General features: G+C 43.5%; 1 protein-coding gene across 5 annotated transcripts in view; it reads right to left on the bottom strand.

Annotated features, from left to right (window-relative positions):
- LOC137385141 (NACHT, LRR and PYD domains-containing protein 3-like) overlaps positions 1–23,769 on the bottom strand; it is a 72,424-nt gene that overhangs the window by 16,762 nt on the left and 31,893 nt on the right. For 4 of the 5 annotated variants that reach the window (XM_068060008.1, XM_068060003.1, XM_068060007.1 and 1 more), the window contains exons 3-4: positions 16,913–17,089; positions 15,117–15,217 (exon numbers count right to left, since the gene is read on the bottom strand). In XM_068060008.1, the coding sequence (XP_067916109.1) occupies positions 15,117–15,132 (16 nt within the window). In that variant the 5' untranslated portion in view covers positions 15,133–15,217; positions 16,913–17,089. The remainder of the gene's footprint in view (positions 1–15,116; positions 15,218–16,912; positions 17,090–23,769) is intronic. The other variant, XM_068060005.1, reaches the window with a different exon arrangement.

Raw genomic sequence — 23,769 nt, 5'->3', positions numbered from 1 at the left:
GGCAATTTATAATGGCCAATTCACCTGCAAGTCTTTTGGCTGTGGGAGGAAACCGGAGCACCCAGAGGAAACCCATGCAGACACAAGAAGAACTTGCAAACTCCACGCAGGCAGGACCCGGAATTGAACCCGGGTCGCTGGAGCTGTGAGGCTGTGGTGCTAACCACTGTGCCACTGTGCCACCCGTACATGGAGACATGGCTGCGGTTGCAAGGTGACCAAGGATGGGAACAGAACAGCCAAGTGTGTTCAATATTTAGGAAGGACAGGCTAAAAGGGAATGGAGGTGAAGTAGCGTTGTTAGCAAAAGAGGAAATCAATACAGTAGTGAGGAAGGATAATAGCTCAGAGAATCCTGAATTGGAATCTGTATGAGTGGAGCTAAGAAACACGAAGGTGCAGAACACGTTGGTAGGGGTTGTAAACCCCCAAACAGCAGTGGTGATGTCGAGGATAGCATTAAACAGGAACTTAAGGGGCGCATTAAATAAGGGTGCAACTGTAATTATGGGTGACTTTGATCTACATATAGATTGGGCAGACCAAATTAGCAATAATACTGTAGAGGAGGAATTCCTTGAGTGCATTCATGATGGTTTTTTGCACCAAAACATTGAGGAACCAACTAGGAACTGGCCATCCTGGACTGGGTATTGTGTAATGCGAAAGGATTAATTAACAATCTTGTTATGCAGGGTCACTTGGGGAAGAGCAACCATAACGTGATAGAATTCTTCATTAAGATGAAGAGTGCAAGAGTTGATTCCGAGACAAGGTCCTGAATCTAAATAAAGGAAACTATGAAGGTATGAGGCACGAGTTGGCTATAATGGATTGGGGAACGTTACTTAAAGGGTTGACAGTGGCTAGCATTTAAAGAGTGCATGGATGAATTACAACAATTGTTCATCCCTGTCTAACATAAAAAATAAACAGGACGCTGGCTCAACCGTGGCTTACAAAAGAAATTAGGGATAGTATTAGATCCAAGGAAGCGAAATGTAAAATGGCCAGAACAAGCAGCAAACGTAAGGATTGGGAGCCGTCTATAATTCAACATAAAAACTGACTGTAAAAGCTTGTATAGATATGTGAAGAGAAAAAGGGTCAGTGAAGACAAATGTCCCTTACAGTCAGAAACGGGGGAATTTATAATGGGGAGCAAAGAAATGGCAGACCAATTAAATAAATACTTTGGTTCTGTCTTCACAAAGGAGCACACAAATTACTTCCTCGAAATGTTGGGGAACACAGGGTCGAGTGAGAAGGAGGAACTGCATGTAATCAGTTTTTGTAGGAAAATGGTGTTAGGGAAATTAATTGGATCTAAGGCTCATAAATCCCAAGGGCCTGATACTCTACATCCTAGAGTACTTAAGGAAGTGGCCCTAGAAATAGTAGATACATTGCTGGCCTTTTTTCAAAATTCTATAGATTCTGGAACAGTTCCAACGGATTGGAGAGTAGCTAATGTAACCCCATTATTTTAAAAAAAAGTAGAGAGAAAACGGGATTATAGACTGGTTAGCCTGACATCAGTAGTGGGGAAAATGTTAAGAGTCCATTATAAAAGATGTGATAGCAGAGCACCCTGGAAAACAATGACAGGATTGGTCAAAGTCAACATGTATTTACGAAAGGAAAATGATGCTTGACAAATCTGCTGTAATTTTTTGAAGATGTAACTTGTAGAATAGATAAGGCAGAACCAGTGGATGTGGTGTATTTGGACTTTCAGAAGGCTTTCGATAAAGTCCCACATAAGAGATTGGCGTGTAAAATTATAGCACATGGGATTGGGGGTTAGGATAGAAAACTGGTTGGCAGACAGGAAACAAAGAGTGGGAATAAGCGGGTCTTATTCCAAGTGGCAGGCAGTGAGTAGTGTGGTACAGCAGGGATTAGTGCAAGGACCCCAGCTGTTCACAATATATATTAATGATATAGATGAGGGAATTAAATGTAATATATCCAGGTTTGCAGACGACACAATGCTGGGTGGGAGTATGAGCTGTGAGGAGGATGCAGAGAAGCTCCAGTGTGATTTGAACAGGTTGAGTGAGTGGGAAAATACATGGAAGATGCAGTATAATGTGGGTAAATGTGAGGTTATCCACTTTTGTGGCAAAAACAGAAAGGCAGATTATTATCCGAACTGCGTTAGGTTGGGAAAGGGGGAGGTGCAGTGAGACCTGGGTGTCCTTGTGCACACAGTCGCTGAAAGTATGCATGCAGGTGCAGAAGGCAGTTATGAGGGCAAATGGCATGTTGGCCTTGAAAGCGCGAGGATTCGAGTACAGGAGCAAGGATGTCTTGCTGAAATTATACAAGGCCTTGGTGAGACAATATCTGGAGTATTGTGTGTTGTTTTGGTCTCCTTATCTGAGGAAGGATGTTCTTGCTATGGAGAAAGTGCAGCAAAGGTTCACCAGACTAATTCCTGTGATGGCAGCACTGACGTATGAAGAGCGATTGGGTCGATTTGGCTTGTATTCGCTGGAGTTTAGAAGAGTGAGTTTGGATCTCATAGAAACCTACAAAAGTCTAACAGGACTGGACAGATTGGATGCAGGAAGGATATTCCCGATGGTGGGGGAGTCCAGGACCAGGGGTCACAGTCTAAGAATATGGGGTAAGCCATTTAGAATTGAGATGAGGAGAGATTTCTTCACCCAGAGAGTGGTGAACCTGTGGAAGTCTCTACCACGGAAAGCAGCTGAGGCCATCTCGTTAAGTAAGTTGAACAAAGAGTTCGATATATTTCCGAGGGCTAAAGGGATCGAGGGATATAGGGAGGAAGCAGGAACAGGTTACTGATTTTGTATGATCAGCCATGATCGTATTAAATGGTGGAGCAGGCTCGAAGGGCCGAATAGCCAACTCCTGCTCCTATTTTTCTATGTTTTTTTGTTTCTTAACATGTTTGGGAAAACAACGTTAATTCAACTGGACTAAGTGGTCGAACGAGTTTTGAAATCTGCGAGAGAGTTACGCAAAGTGACATTTATCAATGATATCAGGGTATGCCTTCATTTGAAATGCAAAGTAACAGCTTGCAAAAGTCAGCAATTTAAGGGACTTGGATCGTTTAATTTTCCTACGGTTTAATTTGTGTTTGCGTGTGACCAGGGAAGGAAGCCACTGTTACATTAATTAAGAAACGTCTTGAAGGCATCTGTAATAACCAGAATGGCGATGAAATTACTGAAGGAAATTGAAACATATCCTCATCTTCAATGCAGCCTCTAATATTGTGGTATGAACCAAGAGTTAGACGCCTCATTGGGCAATTTTAGCTTCGTGTGGACTTTCATCGGACATCTTGTGTATGAGCGTCCTTCCCACCTTAGAAAGAAAGATATTATCTCGTTGCAATGAGTGATTCGGTGTTTAATTCGGGTAGCTTGGTCAGCTGCTGAAGAGTACAGCTAACAGAGAGATAGCAGCAGTGATCGTGTATGTCTGATTCCTTGGAACATATTGGTGAATAAAGGTGTATTGTGTTGTTAATTAGAATTCATACTTAACCAAGTAAAGTTGTTGGTGTTCAACGTGAACATTGAATTTTGTCTCTTTATTTCTTGTAATTCTCGTGTTCAAACCGTAGAGTAACCATCGAGATAAAATGTTATGTTTTACACTGTCTATTTCCCTTGCAGATTTTTCGCGTCCTCCTCACCAGTAACTTGCCCACCTGGAGGTTTTATCGTCAACAAACTTGGATACCTTAAGCACAGTCCTCTCATTTGAGTCATTAATATGGATTATAAATAGCTGACGCCCTTGCGGTGCTCCAGTTACTGCCTGTCAATGCAACGATGTCTCCTTTATTCCTTCTATCTGTTTTTGTCCTCAATCCATTCTAATATATTACCTCCGATCTCCTTCATTCCCACATATATCTGGAATAGTTTTTGTATCTTCTAGTGCAAAGACAAATACAAAGTATTTGTTAATGCCTCTTCTATTTCCCTATTCCATACTATAATTTCACTTGCTCCTGCCTCCAATAGTCGTACATTTACTTCCACACATCAATTCCTATTTGTGCAACTATAAAAAAGTGTACAATCTTTTTTTAATATATATGTTTCTCGCTCGTTTACTCTCATATTCTCTTTGCGTTTTCCTTATAAATGTCTTGATGTTCCGTTGCTGAATTGTAAAAATCCGCGCAATCCTCAGGCTTGCTATTCTTTTTTTGGCACCATTATAACCTCGTTCTTTGACATAATCATTTTAACTGTTATTAGCCACGATTGGACCACTTTTTCCGTGGGGATTTAGGGTGCTAAATAATCCATATTTGTCGAAAATTATATATTAATTGCTTTGATGTTACCATTAATATTATCGTCATAACTGTTAATGCTGTTTCCCAGTCTATCTGAGCTAATTCGCCCCTGCCCGTCTCCACGCCCCATTCATACGTTGTTTGTTTTGTTTAGATTTAAGACCCTAATTTCAGACTGAACTAAACTGCTGCGCACTCAGTAGAAAATTCTTTGGCCAGCCTTCCCTTTTATTACCTTGTTATGAATCAAACCTTTCTTCTTGCACAATACTATATCATAAATATCCTGTTCCCTAGTTGGTTCCTCGAAGTACTGATGTAGAAATCTATGTTGTATACATTCCATGAACTCATCTTGCGCACGCCTGCTGCAAACCTGATTTGTCCAGTCGATATTAAGATCCAAGTCCCCCATTATTGCTGTATTAACCTTATTACATGCCCCGCTAATTTTCCAAATTATAATCTGCCATACACAGCAAACTCTGCAAGTGGACGATAAACAAATCCCAGTAATATTTTCTGCCCATTTCTGTTTCTTCGCTCCACAGAGACTGACAGTACCCCTTGATTTTCTGAGCTATGATTCTTTCTCTCTGCTGTCTTTATCCCATCCTTTATTCTCAGAGCTACTCTCCTCCTTTATTCCGTTTTGCCTATCCTTTCTAAAATTTAAGACTCCTGGAATATTTAGTTTGCAACCTTGGTCACTTCGGAGCCACATCTCTGTAATGGTTATTCAATAAAAAATATAAATTTCTATTTGTACTATTAGAGCCTTTAAAAGTTGCTAGCAACGAGTCAGCCTTACACTTTGGTACCCAGGCACGGTAAGAAATATACAGTAGACGCATGGATCATACATTCATGACGTGCACAACTGAAATTAAGAATCTGTGTTAATGCTTTTCGACCATTTGCGCTGGAACCACGAGCTTCCAGTGGTAAATTACACAATTAAAATGGGCATTCATAGCGCGAAATTTATCAATATAAATGATTGCAATGCCCATCGCAACTTTGAAAGAATTACCAGATTTCTATCGATAACTGTACATAAGAAGTTAGAATCACAATATAGGTCACTGCCACTATTTTTTACATCAACGAATACCGGTAATGTTCCCCATGAAGTCTCCTTTCTAACTTTCTCAGTGCTTTATGAACGAAGAAATAAGGGCAGAATCAGTGCGTTTAACTTCATGGAAAATCTGAGGCCGAGATAGGGTGACAGGTTTTAAGAGGAATTTTAAATGGAAGGAGACATTTATCATGACAAAGGAATTAATAATGAACGGTCCAAATGGCAAGAACGTTGTTATGGATTTGTTCCTTTTAGTAGTGGAGCAATTTCGTTTCAGTAATATTGAGGGACAGAAGCAGAGTTCACAAACTATGTCTAATGAAAATGGAATGAGACCATGGATGAGGGCTTAAAAGAGTATCGAGCTCCTTAATTTTAAATGCATTGGGAATCAATGAGGCATTGCGTCTTTGAGGAATAAAAATGTAAAAAAATACACACGTAATTGTTATAAATAGAAAATTCCAGATACACATTTTTGAAACAATTGGATTTGTGAAGGAATGGAGTCGGGGTGGCAGAACCTGAGAAGGTGTTAATCGAAGAGGGAATTTTATAAAGTATGTTTATTAACAACAAGACATTCTCATATCGAGCATGAACAAAGGGAGGTAAGATTGCGGTCACACAACAGAAGATATTCTACTCCATGTTATACCCATGAGGTAGCGACAGATAAAGATTTTTTGATAAATGCATTTACCAGTTTGAAAATGAAATAACTTCAATGTATTGACAGTGCAGCAGGTGAAGGCATGTACCTCCAATGGGTAAATGTATCTGTTTTATTTATTTAGAGATACAGCACAGAAACAGGCCCTTCGGCCCACCGAGTCTGTGCCGACCATCAACCACCTATTTATGCTAATCCTACACTAATCCCATATTCCTACCACAGCCCCACCTGTCCCTATATTTCCCTACCACCTACCTATACTAGGAGCAATTTATAATGGCCAATTTACCTATCAACCTGCAAGTCTTTTGGTGGTGGGAGGAAACCGGAGTACCCCACGAAAACCCACGCAGACACAGGGAGAACTTGCAAACTCCACACAGGCAGTACCCAGAACTGAACGCGGGTCGCTGGAGCTGTGAGGCTGCGGTGCTAACCACTGCGCCTCTGTGCTGCCCGTAAATAAAAGCAAAATATGACAGATGCTGGAAATCTGCAATAAAAAGTGAATATTCTGGAAATATTCAGCAGGTCAAGTAGCATCTGTAGAGAGAGAAGCAGCGTTAACATTTCCGACCTACTTGACGCTGCTTAACCTGCTGAGTATTTTTTAGCATTTTCTGCTTTTGCTTCTGACGGGTGCCGGGACTGCTGAAAGGGAAAATTCGGTTATTGTTTTCGTTAAAGGAGATATTGTGAATTTTGGGATTGTTCTAACGTGAGCAAGAAGATGAGCTCTTGATTTGATCAAATGATTGGAGCTACGTGGGAACTAGTCGGGTAGATCCATTTGGAGCAGGCTGTCAGCGAACAGAAATTATACTTCAGACGCTGCATCAAATTGATCTCAGGTAAATTTGCTTTCCAAGCCGATATGCAACATTTAGTATAACATCCTGGGCATCAATTGTTCCTTTTTATCCTTTATTCAATTGAATTGAGAGCGTTGATTAACACAAGGGATGATGATATTATTGCTATCACTGAGACATGGCTGAGAGAAGCGCGGGACTGGCAGCTTAATATCCCAGGGTATAGAATCTTCAGGCGTGATAGGGGAGGGGTAAAAGAGGAGGTGACATTGCACTGTTGATTAAGGAGTCAATTACTGCGGTAAGGAGGGATGGTATCTTAGCAGGCTCTTCTAATGAGGCCATATGCTTAGAACTTAAAAACAAAAAGGGGGCAATCACTTGGTGTACCTCCAAACAGTCAGGGAGAGATAGAGGAGCAGATATGTAGGAAAATCGAAGAGAGGTGCAAAAGTAACAGGGTTATAATAGTAGGGGATTTCAACTTCTCCTCCATTAGAGGGGATAGTATTAGTGCAAAAAAGCTTAAAGGGTGCAGCATTCTTCAAATGCATTCAGGCGTGCTTTTTGAGCCAGCACGCAGGGAGTCCGACAAGAGGAGGAGCAGCACTGGACTTAATCGTAGGGAATGAAGCCGGACAAGTGGTCGAAGTGGTAGTGGGGGAGCATTTCGGGGATAGTGACCACAACTCTGTAAGATTTAAAGTAGTTATGGAAAAGACATAGAGGGACCGGAAATAAAGGTACCGAATTGGGGGAAGGCAGCTTTCAATATGATAAAACAGGATCTGGCCAAACTGGACTGGGAGCAGCTGCTTATAGGAAAGTCCACATCAGACCAGTGGGAGTCATTCAGAAAAGAAATAGTGAGGGTTCAGGTCCAACTTGTTCCAGTAAAGGTGTAGGGTAGGACCAACAAGTCAAGGGAACCCTGGATGTCAAAGGAGATAGAGGATTGGACAAGGAAAAAAATAGGCTTCGAGCAGATTCAGAGCGCTGAAAACAGCGGAGGCCCTAGAGGAGTATAGAAAGTGCAGGGGAGTACTTTTAAAAAAAAGTAATTAGGAGAGCGAAGAGGGGACATGAAAAATCACTGGCAGACAAGATAAATGAAAATCCCAAGGTGTTTTATAAGCAAGTTAAGGAGAAGAGGTTAACCAGGGAAAACGTGGGGCCCAATGGGGATCGAAGAGGCAATCTGTGTGTGGAGCCGGAGGATATAGGTGAGGTTTTGAATTATTATTTTTCATCTCTGTTCATTATGGAGAGGGTCGATGTTGGTGTAGGGATCAGGGAGGGGGATTGTGAGATAACTGATCAAATTAGCATTGAAAAGGAGGAAGTATTATCTGTATTAGCGGGCTTAAAGGTGGGTAAATCCACAGGCCCAGATGAGATGTATCCCAGACTGCAGTGTGAGGCAAGGGAGGAGATAGCAGGGGCTCTGAAACAAATTTTCAAATCCCCTCAGCCCACAGGAGAAGTACCAGAGGACTGGAGGACAGCGTATGTGGCACCATTATTCAAGAAGGGCAGCAGGGATGAAGCAGGTAATTATAGGCCTGTGAGTCCAACATCAGTGGTAAGGGAATTTTGAGTCACAGAGTGATACAGCACTGAAACAGGCCCTTCGGCCCACAGACTCGGTGGGCTGAAGGGCCTGTTTCAGTGCTGTATCACTCTGTGAATCAAAATTTCCATTTATACTAACCCTACATTAACCCCATATTCCCTACCACATCCTTACCATTCTCCTACCACCTATCTACACTAGGGGCAATTTACAATGGCCAATTTACCTATCAACCTGTCTTTGGCTGTGGGAGGAAACCAGAGCACCCGGCAGAAACCCACGCAGTCACAGGAAGAACTTGCAAACTCCGCACAGGCAGTCCCCAGAACAGAACGAGGGTTGCTGGAGCTGTAAGGCTGCGGTGCCGCCCAAATTGCCGGAAACAATTCTGAGAGATAAGATTAATCTCCACTTGGAGAGGCAACGATTAGTCAAGGATAGTCAGCATGGTTTTGTCGGGAGACAACTCGTCTAACAAATTTGATTGAGTATTTCGAGGGGGTGACCAGATGAATAGATGAGGGTAAAGCAGTTGATGATGTTTACATGGACTTCAGTAAGGCTTTTGATAAGGTCGCGCATGGGAGCTTTGTTAAGAAGTTAAGAGCCCATGGGATCCAGGGTAATTTGGCAAATTGGATCCAAAATTGGCTTAGTGGCAGGAGGCAGAGGGTGATGGTCGAAGGTTGTTTTTGCTATGGAGGACTGTGACCTGTGGGGTACCACAAGGATCGGTGCTGGGACCCTTGCTGTTTGTAGTGTAGATTGATGATTTAGACGTGAATAAAGTAGGTATGATCATTAAGTTCTCAGACAACACAAAAATTGATGTTGTCGTAAATAGAGAGGAGGAAAGCCTTAAATTGCAAAACAATGTAGATGGGCTGGTAAGGTGGGCGGAGCAGTGGCAGATGGAATTTAATCCTGAGAAATGTGAGGTGATGCACTTTGGTAGGACTAACAAGGCAAGGGAATATACAATGGATGCAGGACCCTAGGAAGTGCAAAGGGTCAGGGGGACCTTGGTGCACTTGTCCATAGATCACTGAAGGCAGCAGCACAGCTAGATAAGGTGGCTAGGAAGGCACATGGGATACTTGCATTTATTAGCTAAGTCATAGAATATAAGAGCAGGGAGCTTATGATTGAGCTGTATAAAGCACTGGTTAGGCTACAGCTGGAGTACTGTGTGCAGTTCTGGTCACCACACAAGAGGAAGGATGTCATTGCACTGGAGAGAGTGCAGAGGAGTTTCACCAGGTTGTTGCCTGGGCTGGAGCATTTTAGTTATGAAGGGAGACTGGATAGGCTGGGGTTGTTTTCCTTGAAGTGGAGAAGGCTGTGGGGGGACCTGATTGAGGTATGCAAAATTATGAGGGGCATCGATAGGATAGATTGGAAGGAACTTTTTCCCTTAGCAGAGGGGTCAAAAACCAGGGGGCACAGATTTAAGGTCAAGAGCAGAAGGTTTGGAAGGGAGTTGAGGAAAATAACTTCATTCAGAGGGTGGCTGGAATCTGGAACGCACTGCCTGAAGAGCCGGCAGAAGCAGGAACCCTCACAACATTTAAGAAATATTTAGATGAGCACCTGAAGCGCCATAGCATGCAAGGCTACGGCCAAGCATTGGAAAATGAGATTCGTTTGTATGGGTGCTTGATGGTCAGAACAGGCGCATTAGGCCAAAGGGCCTGCTTCTGTGCTGTAAATATCTCTGACTCTATGATTCGATAATTCTGGGATACAAAAGTTCCAAAATTTGCAATTGAAAGCCATGTTATCAATGGATTCTGGAGAGGTTAAATCAGAATGTTGGGATAGTAGTTATGCTGCATTAAGGAATTGAACTCGCCAATCCCTCTGACACTGCTTTGTTGCACTTACTGTCCAGGTGGGACCATGAAGAAAGATGACTAAGCCAAACAATAATACTTAGTTTAGTTTAGAGATACAGCACTGAAACAGGCCCTTCGGCCCAGCGAGTCTGTGCCGACCATCAACCACCCATTTATACTAATCCTACACTAATCCCATATCCCTACCACATCCCCACGTGTTCTTATATTTCCCTACCACCTACCTATACTCGGGGCAATTTATAATGGCCAATTTACCTACCAACCTGCAAGTCTTTTGGCTTATGAGAGGAAACCGGAGCACCCGGAGAAAACCCACGCAGACACAGGGAAAACTTGCAAACTCCACACAGGCAGTACCCAGAATTGAACACAGGTCGCTGGAGCTGTGAGGCTGCGGTGCTAACCACTGCGCCACTGTGCCGCCCTAAACACTCTATCAGGTTCCAAGAAATGGTCAATTCATGCAGTTGTGCGACAAATATGTTATCCACCATTAACTATACAATTGCAATAATATTACTTAAAACGTGTAAACAAATTTGTCATCTGAATAACTTTTCTGAAATATTTCTGACTCATCGTGTTTTTTGTACTCCTTCCCATTCTGCTACTTGTACTGTACTATGAATTGTGAAATATCAAGTACTCCTGAGCCAGAGCAATGTGCATGACTCATAAATAGAGTCATAGAGTCGTACTGCATGGAAACAGGCCATTCGGCCCACCGCATCCATGCCGACCATAGTGCCTATCTATATTAATCCCACCTGCCTGCATTAATTCCATATCCCTCCATGCCTTGCTCATTAAAGTACCTGTCCAGATGCCTCTTAAATGTTGCTGCTGTTCCTGCCTCCACCACCTCCTCTGGCAGCTCATTCCAGATACTTACATTTCTTTGTGTGAAAAATTTACCCCTTTGATCCCCTTTAAACCTCCTCCCTCTCACCTTAAATCTATGCCCTCTATTTTTAGTCACCCCTACCATGGGAAATAGACTCTAACCTATCTATGCCTCTCAAAATTTTATATACCTCTATCATGTCCCCTCTCAACCTCCTTCACTCCAGGGAAAACAGACACAGCCTATCCAATCTCTCTTTATAACTCAAGCCCTCCAAACCAGGCAACATCCTTGTGAATCTTTTCTGCACACTCTCCCGCTTAATCACATCTTTCCTGTAGTGGAGTGACCAGAACTGCACAGAGTACTCCAAATGCCGCCTAACCAACGTTATGTACAACTGTAACATGACATACCAAATCTTGTACTCAATACCTCGGCCGATGAAGGCAAGCATGCCATATGCCTTCTTCACGACCCTATCTACCTGTGTTGCCACTTTCAGGGAATAATGTACTTGCACCCCAAGGTGCCTCTGCTCCACAATACCTCCCAGGGCCCTGCCATTCACTGTATACGTGCTGCGCTGGTTGAACTTTCCAAAATGCATGACTTCACACTTGCTTGCGTTAAATTCCATTTGCCAATCCCTTGCTCACTTTCCCAGTTGATCAATATCCTGTTGTAACCTTAGACATCCTTCCTCACTATCCACTATACCACCAATTTTGGTGTCAACTGCAAACTTACTAATCATACCCCTTACTTTCACATCCAAGTCATTAATATATATGACAAACAACAGTGGGCCCAGCACCGATCCCTGCAGCACACCACTGGTCACCGGCCTCCAATCTGAAAAACAACACTCCACTACCACTCTCTGTCTCCTATCACCAAGCCAACTTTGTATTCAATTGGCTAGCTCACCCAGGATCCCATGTGTTCATACCTTCCGGACCAGCCTACCACGTGGGACCTTGTCAAAGGCCTTGCTAAAGTCCATTTAGATAACGTCCACCGCCCTGCCCTCGTCAATCCTCTTGGTCACCTCCTCAAAAAACTCAATCAAATTCGTGAGACATGATTTCCCACCCACAAGGCTACGCTGACTACCGCGAATCAGACCTTGCTTTTCTGAATGCATGTAAATCCTGTCTCTCAGAATCCCTTCCAATAACTTTCCCATCACTGATGTAAGGCTCACTGGCCTATAATTCCCTGGCCTCTCCCTGCTGCCCTTCTTTAATAAAGGTACAACATTAGCTATCCTCCAGTCTTCCGGTACCTCACCCATGGCTAACGATGATACAAAATCTCTGCCAGGGCCCCAGCAATCTCCTCCCTTGCTTCCCACAGCTTCCTAGGATAGACCTGGTCAGGCCCTGGGGATTTATCCACCTTAATGCGCTTCAAAACCTGCAACACCTCCTCCTTTGTAATATTGATATGCTCCAGGATATTGCTGTTCCCTCCCTTGAACCCATGAGCTTCCATGACATTCTCCACGGTAAATACAGACGAGAAGTATTCATTTAAGACCTCGCCCATTTCCTGTGGCTCCACACATAGATTACCACACTGATCCTCAAGGGGACCTACTCTCTCCCGAGCTACCCTTTTACTGTTAATATACTTATAGAATTTTTTAGGATTCTCCTTTCTCTTATCTGATGGGGAAATCTCATGGCCCCTTTTCATCCTCCTGATTTCCTTCTTAAGTGTACTCCTACATCCCCATACTCCTCGAGGGATTCGCTCGGTCCAAGCTCCCTATACCTGACATATGCCTCCTTCTTTGTCCTGACCTGGCCCTCAATATACCTCGTCAGCCAAGGTTCCCTAAACTTGCCAATCGTGCCCTTCCATCAAACAGGAACATGCTGGCCCTGAACTCTTCCCATCTCACTTTTAAAAGCCTCCCACTTGCCAGGCGTCCCTTTACCTGTGAACAGACTCTCCCATTCAACTTTTGAGAGTTCCTGTCTGATTCCATCGAAATTAGCCTTCCCCCAATTTAGGACTTCAACTTGAGGACCAGTCCTTTCTTTTGCATAACTATCTTGAAGCTCATAGAGTTTTGGTCACTGGTCCCAAAGTGCTTCCCCACTGAGACATCAACCACCTGCCCATTCTAATTTCTGAAGAGGAGGTCGAGTGTAGCCCCTTCTCTGGCAGAGTCATCCACATACTGCTTCAGAAACTATCCTGGACACTCTTAACAAATTATACCCCATCTGATCCCTTAGCACTAAGGCAGTCCCAGTCAATATTAGGGAATGACCTACTATTACAACCCTATTATTCCTACACGTATCTGTGATTTCCCTACATATATACTCCTCCAATTGCCTCTGACTATTGGGGGGCCTATAGTATAATCCCATCAAAGTGATCACCCCTTTCTTATTTCTAAGTTCTACACATATGGCCTCGCTGGACTTGCCCCCCCCCCCGCCCCCTGGGATATCCTCTCTAAGTACTGCCGTGATGTTCTTCCTAATCAATAGTCCAACTCCCCCTCCTCTCTTACCTCCACCTCTGTCACGCCAGAAGGATCGGTACCCCGGAACATTGAGCTGCCAGTCCTGCCCATCTCTCAACCACGTTTCCATAATAGCTGTAATATCACAATCCCATGTACTGACCCATGATCTGAGTTGATCTGCCTTACCTGTCTGGCTTCTTGCATTAAAGTAAATGCAGTTTAGCCTACCAGATCTTCCACGCTCCCAGTCCTGCCCCTGCCCGGCCTGCCTGCTGGACTTGTTTGCTTTAATCTCTACATTTGCCTCAACTATCTCATCGGAGAGACAACTACTTTGGGTTCCACCTCCCTGCCAACTAGCTTAAACCCTCCCGAGTAGTACTCACAAACCTCCCCGTAAGGATATTGGTCCCCTTCCAGTTCAGATGCAACCCGTCCCTCTTGTACAGGTCACCTCTGCACCAGAAGAGATCCCAATGATCCAAGTAGTGGAAGCCCTCCTGCCTACACCAGCTCTTCAGCCACGCATTCATTTACCTTATCCTCCTATTCCTACCCTCATTAGCATGTGGCACAGGGAGCAATCCTGAGATTACAACTCTAGAGATCCTGCTTTTTAACCAGCTGCCTAACTCCCTATATTCACTTTGCAGGACCTCACCGCTCTTCCTGCCTGTTTCGTTCGTACCAATATGGACCACGACCTCTGTCTGCTCACCCTCCCCTTTCAGAATGTCCTGCAGCCTCTTGACATCCTTGATCCTAGCACCAGGGAGGCAACATACCATCCTGGAGCCTCATCTGCGGCCACAGAAACGGCAATCTGCACCCCTTAAGATAGAATCCCCTTTCACAATAGGTCTTCCACCCCTTTTCCTCCCCTGCTGTGCAGCAGAGCACTCCGTGGTGCCATGAACCTGGCTGTTGCTGCTTTCCCCTGGGAGGTCATCCCCTCCCAACAGTATCCAAAGCAGTATATCTGTTTGAGAGGGGGATGGCCACAGGGGACTCCTGCACTACATGCCTGCGCCTACTACTCTGTCTGGTGGTCACCCATTCCTTTTCTGCCTGTGCAGCCATTACCTGCAGTCTGACCACCTCACTAAACGTGCTATCCACGACGTCCTCAGCATCGCAGATGCTCTACAGTGAATCGACCCGCAGCTCCAGCTCCGTAATGCGGGTAACCAGTGGCTGCAAAAGGATACACTTCCTGCAAACATGGTCATCAGGGACACTGGAAGCATCGCTGATTTCCCACATAGCGCAGGAGGAGCATATCACGGGGCTGAGCTCTCCTGTCATGACTTACCCTCAGATTAATTACTTACTCCCTTTATTAAGGAGTTTAAGGAGATATCCCCCCACCCCCACCCAAATAACAAACTCTTTCTTCACTATTTTTACTTAATGCATAATTATTTTGCGGAAAAAATGTTTGCTGTGCTTTCCACAGAAGAATGGACGTTATCTCTTTTCTTCTTACCACAGCAATTCCCCATATTCCAATTCGTAATACCACCAGAAATGCCGCGACTTGGAGGGCGATTTTGTCTTGGACCTCTTTTGCTGCAGTATCTGCAGGCGCTGTTAATTAGAAAACATATTTTAATCAGTGGTTATTCAAGTCATTATTACTACGTTATAACAAACTAAAAAATTTTAAACGAGCACCGATACATTACCTTCAGTTTATATTATTTGTATCTCATTTTAAGTCTACATTTTGATCCCCTCTGTTGTCATCATCATTTTCATTCATAAGGTGATTGTGAACTTTTGCATTTAGCTGGCCTGAATACCGGATTAATAAGGCCGTGGCATGAAGTTTATCTTCGGAGAATGCGAGATGTGAGTGTGCTGACTGCAGTGCAAAATTTGTGCGATCAGCAATACAAATGTCCACACCACGCACTACTGAAACATCTGTGATATGTTCGAGCCAATACTTATTCATACATTGCTATTTAACCATGTTTCAAAAATTTTCCTCACTAAGGTTTTCCTATTGAAAAGTGAACAACACATATTCACTGGGACAGCTTTTCGTTTCTTTCACCAGCCGACGCAGCATAGCTCCAGAAGCTGTGTGTTTTCCCATTTATATTTCTACAGCAGAATAGATGAGCCCCGAGGCATATTCACTTACTTCTGATTTCACAGGGGACACCAGCTCATCCTAACAAACATTTTATGTATCTAATTACTGTTTAAAATGTAATGACCGTTGAAGCAAATACCTGAAATTACCCGAAGTGGTACTGAAATAGCACACTCTAAACAAATAACCTCAGTGTCTTTTGAAATTACTATTTTTAAAGCGTATTGTTAGCATCTGTGCCGTTAGATATTTGAAGTATACTTCGAATCTTTATGTATGATTAAGTGGGGCATTACTTTAAAATATTTGACTTTAACCTGCACTTTAACGATCTGATTAAACTGCTAATTCTATTCGCGAATCCAAAACTCAATTACCTAGAAATCAATATTCGTATTACATATAAAGCAAATTAAAATGAATCATAACAAATAATGTAAATCCAATCCAATCGAATAATGCAAATTCAAGTTTACTATGATGTAATAGGATTTGAATGTGGCAGGCAAACGAATAGTTTGACTCGGATTCACAGGAGCACAATGAAGATTAGTAAATCGAATCTTCACAATAAAGAGTAGTATTCCAGATATTAGACAGATATCAAAAGGTGTTCCAAACTTTACCCAATCTGGCACTTCTTTGCATTTCTCAGTGTTGTAACGTGCCAGTAATATTTTTGCACGTCGGAACGTAGCCCAAATAACGGTTTTATAGAGTGTGGGCATGAGGTTTATATTGGATAATGCGGGCTTCGATTGTGCTGCCCGTACTAGAAACTGGACACGGGAAGTAAATCCTTGCAATTAGTGGCTGCATGAGGACGTTAGCATTGGCGAGGTTATAGAACTCCCTGTTCATTGTCTCGCAGCTTTTTCAGGTCTCAGGCATTCAGCAATAAACCACAATACCCATCATTCGATTTTGCTTTTGGAACATACGCCCAACAAAATATTCATTCACAACTCGATCTCCATCTCTACCACCATTGAACTCTGCTTCCACCAGGTTACTGCCCACATATTGTTTAAAAATTATTTTCATTCTGCTATCCCATAATTCATTGCCTGCTTATAATTCACATTCCTTTTGCGTTTTGCTCCTTACTCCCCATGGACAGCATTCCTTCCACTTGATGTTCCAACCTAATCGGGATCATGCTATGATTTATTTTTACTAACCTTTTCAGACACTAAAAGTTGTCTTTAGTATTCTGTTTTTTGGCCGACGTTGACATGAAGGAAATAAATTTGCAGAGCTCTGGGGATAGAGAGAGGGAATGCGACAGACTGGATGGCTTTATCGAGAGCAGGCATGGACTCGAAGGGCGGAATGCTCTTCTTCTATTCCATAAAGGCCTGTATAACAATAATTTGGAGAGGGAAAATAGATCAGGAAGGTGAAAAATTGTCTAAATACGTCCAAGAACATAGAAGGCTGTGATTCATGGGATAATAGTTCCAGTAAAGCGACTGCAGGGAGCAGTCCCATTGCGATGGACTGAACCTGAAAAGGGTCGGGACGAGACTCCAAGTGGAGCAATTAATGTGCAGATCAAAAAGGACTACAAACTCATACCTGAATGGATGTTTAGGATGCAGTTGGACATAGTAGTAAAAAATATATATGAAACAATCAGCTTAGCAATCAGCTTCTGTGTGTAATTCCAAGGAACAAGGGAACTATGTCACCGATTACACCCGCTATTGCCCGCAAAAGGAGTAAGAAAACCTAAAAAGGTGCAATGAATTGTGTAGCCGCAGGGGACTGTAATAAATATAAACAACAACAAAGATGGAGAGAAAATGGCAAGAGGTGTAAGAAGGGAATGTCAAAAGAAACTTGTGAGGGATGCCAACATTAAGACGAAAAGAGCAGTTCGGGTTAAGTGGACTATTACGAAGCAGATGCAGGTTATATTTGCATCTTCCTTTGTATTAGCTAATTTCTATAGATAGCTCACATTCATGTGTGATGAGCTGTTTATGAATTCAATGTCGACGGGGTGAACAAGTTTTAGTTATAGCAGACGTGATTCTGTGCAAGAGAAAGTGTATGTCATATAACTTTATCCTCCATCTTCTTGAAGTGCACCATTCTTTTCAAATTGTTGTATTGTTTCAGAATTCTCCAGTTTATTTTTGTATTTCCATCGCTGCAGTGCCTATGAGCGAGAAAACACCCTTCAGAATTCTGGATCATCGCTGCAGAGGATGGCATAGATTCCCCTAATAATTGACTGCCTTACAATTATTAAGTTTCTGTTCTGCTCCTCCAGTCTTTGAACATTCCTTTCTTCCACTTTGCCTAGACAGTGCTGCTTTTCAATTTATCCTCACAGGACTTTAGTGCATTGCACCTCTTGGAAAGAAACAGTCTCTGTGGGAACTTCTTTTCTTTTCCCATTGTTGCCCAAACCCTAAAAGTTACACTCCCATTTCCGACAAAGTTCTTGTCTGTTAAGCTGTAATTGTACACTGAAGAAAATGATACAGCAATTCTTCCCTTTCCTTAATTTTTCCGAGTCTCTCAACTCTCAAAAGCTCTGTGCTGGAGCGCCTGAAGGATACCATTTCAAACTTTTAATAACAGAATCCTTGAAGAGGGCGGCACAGTGGTGCAGTCGTTAGCACCGCAGCCTCACAGCTCCAGTGACCTGGGTTCGATTCTGGGTACTGCCTGTGCGGAGTTTGCAAGTTCTCCCCCTGATGGCGTGGGTTTCTGCTGGTTGCTCCTGTTTTCTCCCACATCTAAAAACCGGCAGGTTGAGAGATAAATTGGCCATTGTAAATTTCCCCTAGTGTAGGTAGGTGGTAGGGGAATTGAGGGGATGTGGGAGATCATAAGAACTCGGAGCAGGAGTAGGCATTCCGGCCCCTCGAGCCTGCTCCGCCATTCAATAAGATCATGGCTGATCGTTTTGTGGACTCAGATCCACTTACCCGCATTCTCACTGTATCCCTTAATTCCTTTATTGTTCAAAAAGATATCTACCTTAGCTTTAAAAACGTTTACTGAAGAAGCGTCAACCACTTCACTGGGCAAGGAATTCCATAGATTAACAACCCTCTGGGTGAAGAAGTTCCTTCTTAATTCAGTCCGAAATCTGCTCCCTCTAATCTTGAGGCTATGCCCTCTTGTCCTAGCTTCACCTGCCAGTGGAAACATCCTCTCGACTTGTATCTTATCTATTCCCTTCATAATTTTATATGTTTCTATAAGATCCCCCCTCCATTCTTCTGAATTCCAATGAATATAATCCCAATCTACTCAGTCTCTCCTCATAAGCCAACCCCCTCAACTCCGGAATCAACCTAGTGAACCTCCTCTGCACCCTCTCCAGTGCCAGTACATCCTTTCTCAAGTAAGGAGACCAAAACTGCACACAGTACTCCAGGTGCGGCCTCACCAGTACCTTATACAGCTGCAACATAACCTCTCTGCTTTTAAACTCAATCCCTTTCGCAATGAAGGACAAAATTCCATTTGCCTTCCTAATTACTTGCTGTACCTGCAGACCAACCTTCTGCGATTCATGCACAAGGACACCCAGGTCCCTCTGCATAGCAGCATGCTGCAACTTTTTTACAATTCAAGTAATAATCCTTTTTACTGTTACTCCTACCGAAATGAATGACTTCACATTTATTAACATTGTAGGAATATGGGATTAATGTCGGATTAGTATAAATGGGTGGTTGATGGTCGACACAGACTCGGTGGGCCAAAGGGCCTGTTTCAGTGCTGTATCTCTAAATAAATAAATAATATAGCACGGAGGGACATCATTTTGCACGTATCCTTTCCTATGTCAAGCTATCCAAATCGTCCACTCCCTTCCACTATTCCTGTAAAAATTCCATTTAATGTGAAATCCAATATCCTTTTGAAACTTGTGATTGAATATGCCTCCACTTCTCTTTCAGGCAGTGCATTCCAGATCCCAATAACTTGTTGCGTAAAAAAATTCTCATTTTGCCTCTGGTTCTTTTTGCCAATGACCTTAAATCTCTGTTCTCTGATTTTCAACCTTTTTGCCATTGGATACAGTGACTTATTATTTTCCAATCAAATGTTCATGGTTTTGAACCCGTCTTTCAAACTTCCTCTTCACCTTCGCTGCTCTAGTGACATCAATTGCAGATTATCCATACCAATGCATATTATTTTTGTATCCTGCCTGGTGTTTATATGGAAAAATTCACTGTGTATCAGGATGACTGTGCCCATTATGTACGCAATAATAGTGTATCGGTATATGGACAGGCATGTACTAATTTTCACACTTCATCAGGATCAAGACAGTTGTACGTTAGATATCACAGTGTATCGGGAAACTGCGAAATGTGCTTGGGGTTTCAGTGCATAAAGTTCCTGCTAGAAGTGTAGATATATTTGGGGCACAGTGGCAGAGCGGCCAGAGCGGATAAAGAATGAATTCTGAAGAGTTATTCGAGTTGGAGAAGCAGAACATCGGGGGAGGATAAGGAGTGTGAAGCCGACAGACCTCTGGGCGAAGCCACAGAGCAGCCAGAGAGGATGAAGACTGCAGACGTGGGCATGACAGCAGCAAAGCGGGAGTCCCGAGGGAATGCAAGCACCCGAGATTATTTTTATATAGTTACGTCAGCATAAGAGGATCTGCTGATGTTTGATCAGCAGTCGTGCTTTCAAAAATACATTTTGAGTTTATTTCTGTTAAAGTTTTTCAGTCTAATAAGTCGTGGCAGGCAGGACACATTGGACCCGTGCAATGCGCATCAGGGGCCATATGGGAGCACGAAGTTGCTTCTGGTGTCCTGAGTGCTCACATATGCAGGAAATGCTGTCAGGTGGAGCAGATCGAACTCCGGTTTTCGGAGCTTGAGCATCAGCTAGCGTCACAGCAGTAAAACCACAAGGCTGAAAGGTACGTAGATAACCCATTTCTGAGGTTCTCATCCCCCAGTTTAGGCTTGAGCTGATAGAGCTTGAATGTGTCAGCAACTGACAGACAAGGAGGACCAGACAAAACGTGCAGCAGTCTCCTGAGTACATCTCGTGCTCTAACCAGTATGGTTTTGAGTAATGGTGAGGGTGATGGCTCCTCTTGGGAGTGCAGCTAGAGCCACGGGTGACTCAAAGGATAAAGCTGAGCGGGGAGGGGTAGTTTTCAACAGCAATACCGATAGGGAATTATATGTTAGGAAATACACAGACGTTTCTGCTGTTGCGCACTGGTTTTAACATGATATGGTGTCTCACTGTTGCCAGAGTCCAAAATGTCACTGAGCAGCTGCACAACATTTTGAGTGAAGAAGGTGAACAGCCAGAGGACGTGATCCATCAGGGTACCAATCACATAGGAGAATGAAGAATGAGGTTCTGCAGGAAGATTTAGGAAGCTATAAAATAGATTATGAAGCTGGACGTCAAAGGTTGTAATCTCTGGATTATTCCAGGTGACACGTGCTTGTGGGTATCGAAGTAAGAGAACGGTGTACATTGATATGTAGCTAGAAGGAAGGTGGCAGATGGAGGGAATTATTTTGCTCGGACTTTGGGAACAGTTCTGGGGGAGGAGGGACCTATATAAACTGAACTGTTAGCATCTTAACTGGGTAAGTAGAAATATCCTTGAGGGGATGCCTGCCACTGGTGTTGCAAAGTGCTGAAACATATTTGGGAGGGATATCAGAGCCATAATCTACCAGAATGCAGAATCAAGGCGCATAAAGAATTGGAAGTAACAGAATGCATTCAAATATGGCTTAGTAAGATATTACGTACGGTCAGACTAAGAAGAAATACAATAATTTCTAATTCAGGTTTACAATGCAGGCACGTAAACAAAAAACATGGCAAAAAGAGTTGACAAGCTGCAGGCGCAGAGAGCCACCTGAAAATATGATGTCGAAGCGATAATTGAGATCTGGCTCTAAAAAGGGCAGGACTGTGTACTAAATGTTCCTTGGTATCAGGTATTCAGGAAAGATAGGGAAGGAAAACAAGGTGAAGGAGTTGCCGTATTGATTGAGCAGAAACTAACAGCGCAGAAGAGAGAAATAGAGAGAGAGAGAAGGAGAGGGAGAGAGAGAGGAGTCAACGACAGAATGTATTTGGTTCGAGTTAAGAAACAGTAGAGGTACTATGACACCGCAGGATTTATACCATATGCAACTAGAGGGAAAGGTGTAAAGTAGAATATTAGCAGGGAAATTACAGAGAGGTGGAAGAACTGTGTAGCAGTGAAAATGTTTTTTTTATGTGATATAATATACGTTGGGTAGCAATAGTGTAACCAGTAAAGAGGGCAGACCATTTCTGAAGAGTGTAGAGGACAATGTCCCTGATCAGCATATTTCTGGTCAAACGGGGAAGGAGCCGTTGATGAATCTGGTTCTGAGGAATGAGGTGGATCAAATGGATCATGTGTCAGTCGGGAAACATTTGAGGAGCAGGGTATCGAAGTAAGAGAACGGTGGACATTGATATGTAGCTAGAAGGAAGGTGGCAGATGGAGGGAATTATTTTGTAATTGTTTTGATTATAGTGTAATAAGATTTAAGTTCGATTGGCGAAAGATGAATGAGCAACTTGGAATAAAAGCAGTTTGATGGAAAAGGGCCATTTTCAGAGGATTCAGAGCAGATTTGTGGGCTGCCTTTCAAGAGATGGTTAAAGTACAGTTGAGTCACATTCCCACCTGGGAAAATGTAGTGCAACTTTAGCCAGTCGCCCGGATAGTGAAAGAGATAGACAGTAAGATGAAGCAGAAAGAAAGCGGCTTTGAACTGATGTCAGGTTGTTACTAATACCATGGAGCAGGAAGTTCAGTGGCGAACTGAAGAAAGAACTGAGCCTGGCTCAGTGGCTCAGAAGGGAAGGGGGGAGAATAAGAGAGCGATAGTGATAGGAGATTCAATGGTTAGAGAAACAGACAGGAGATTCTGTGGTCGCGAACGAGACGCCCGGATGGTATGTTGCCTACCGGGTGCCAGGGTCAGGGATGTCTCGGATCGAGTCTACAGGATTCTTAAGGGGGAGGGGGAGCAGCCAGAGGTTGTGGTACATATCGGTACCAATGACATAGCTAGGAAAAGGGATGAGGACCTGAAAAGCGAATATAGAGAGTTAGGTTGGAAGCTAAAAGGCAGGTCAAGCAGAATAGTAATCTCAGGATTGATACCGGTGCCACGTGCTGGTGAGGCTAGAAACAGGGAACGAGTGCAGTTGAACACGTGGCTACAGAGCTGGTGTAGGAGGGAGGGCTTCAGATATGTGGATCATTGGGATACCTTCTGGGGAAGGTGGGACCTGGACACGAGGGACGGGTTGCATCTGAACTGGAGGGGCACCAATATCCTGGGCGGTCGGTTGGCTAGAGCTCTTCGGGAGGGTTTAAACTAGTTTGGCAGGGGGATGGGAACCGGAGCGACGGATCAGTGGATGGGGTAGCTGGTGAACAGGCAGATACCGAGTGCAGAGAGTCTGTGAGGATGGTGAGACAATTGAAACGACAAAGTTGCAGCCAGTATGATGGGTTGAAGTATGTCAGGAATAAGGGTGATGAACTTAGAACATGGATCAGTACTTGGAGCTACGATGTTGTGGCCATTACGGAGACGTGGACATCACAGGGGCAGGAATGGATGTTGGATGTTCCGGGGTTTAGATGTTTCAAAAGGAATAGGGAGGGAGGTAAAAGAGGTGGGGGAGTGGCATTGCTAATCAGGGATAGTATCACAGCTGCAGAAAGGGAAGTCGTCGAGGAGGGTTTCTCTACTGAGTCATTATGGGTGGAAGTCAGAAACAGGAAAGGAGCAGTCACTTTGTTGGGAGTTTTCTATAGACCCCCCCAATAGCAACAGAGACACGGAGGAACAGATTGGGAGGCAGATTTTGGAAAGGTGCAGAAGTAATAGGGTTGTTGTCATGGGTAACTTCAACTTCCCTAATATTGATTGGAACCTCCTTAGTGCAAATAGTTTGGATGGAGCAGTTTTTGTCAGGTGTGTCCAGGAAGGTTTCCTAACTCAATATGTAGATAGGCCGACTA

Source organism: Heterodontus francisci, chromosome 28, assembly GCF_036365525.1.
Source record: "Heterodontus francisci isolate sHetFra1 chromosome 28, sHetFra1.hap1, whole genome shotgun sequence".
Classification (NCBI taxonomy): Eukaryota; Metazoa; Chordata; class Chondrichthyes; order Heterodontiformes; family Heterodontidae; genus Heterodontus; species Heterodontus francisci.
Note: the sequence above shows the minus strand (reverse complement) of the source record. Positions and strands in the feature narration are given on the sequence as shown.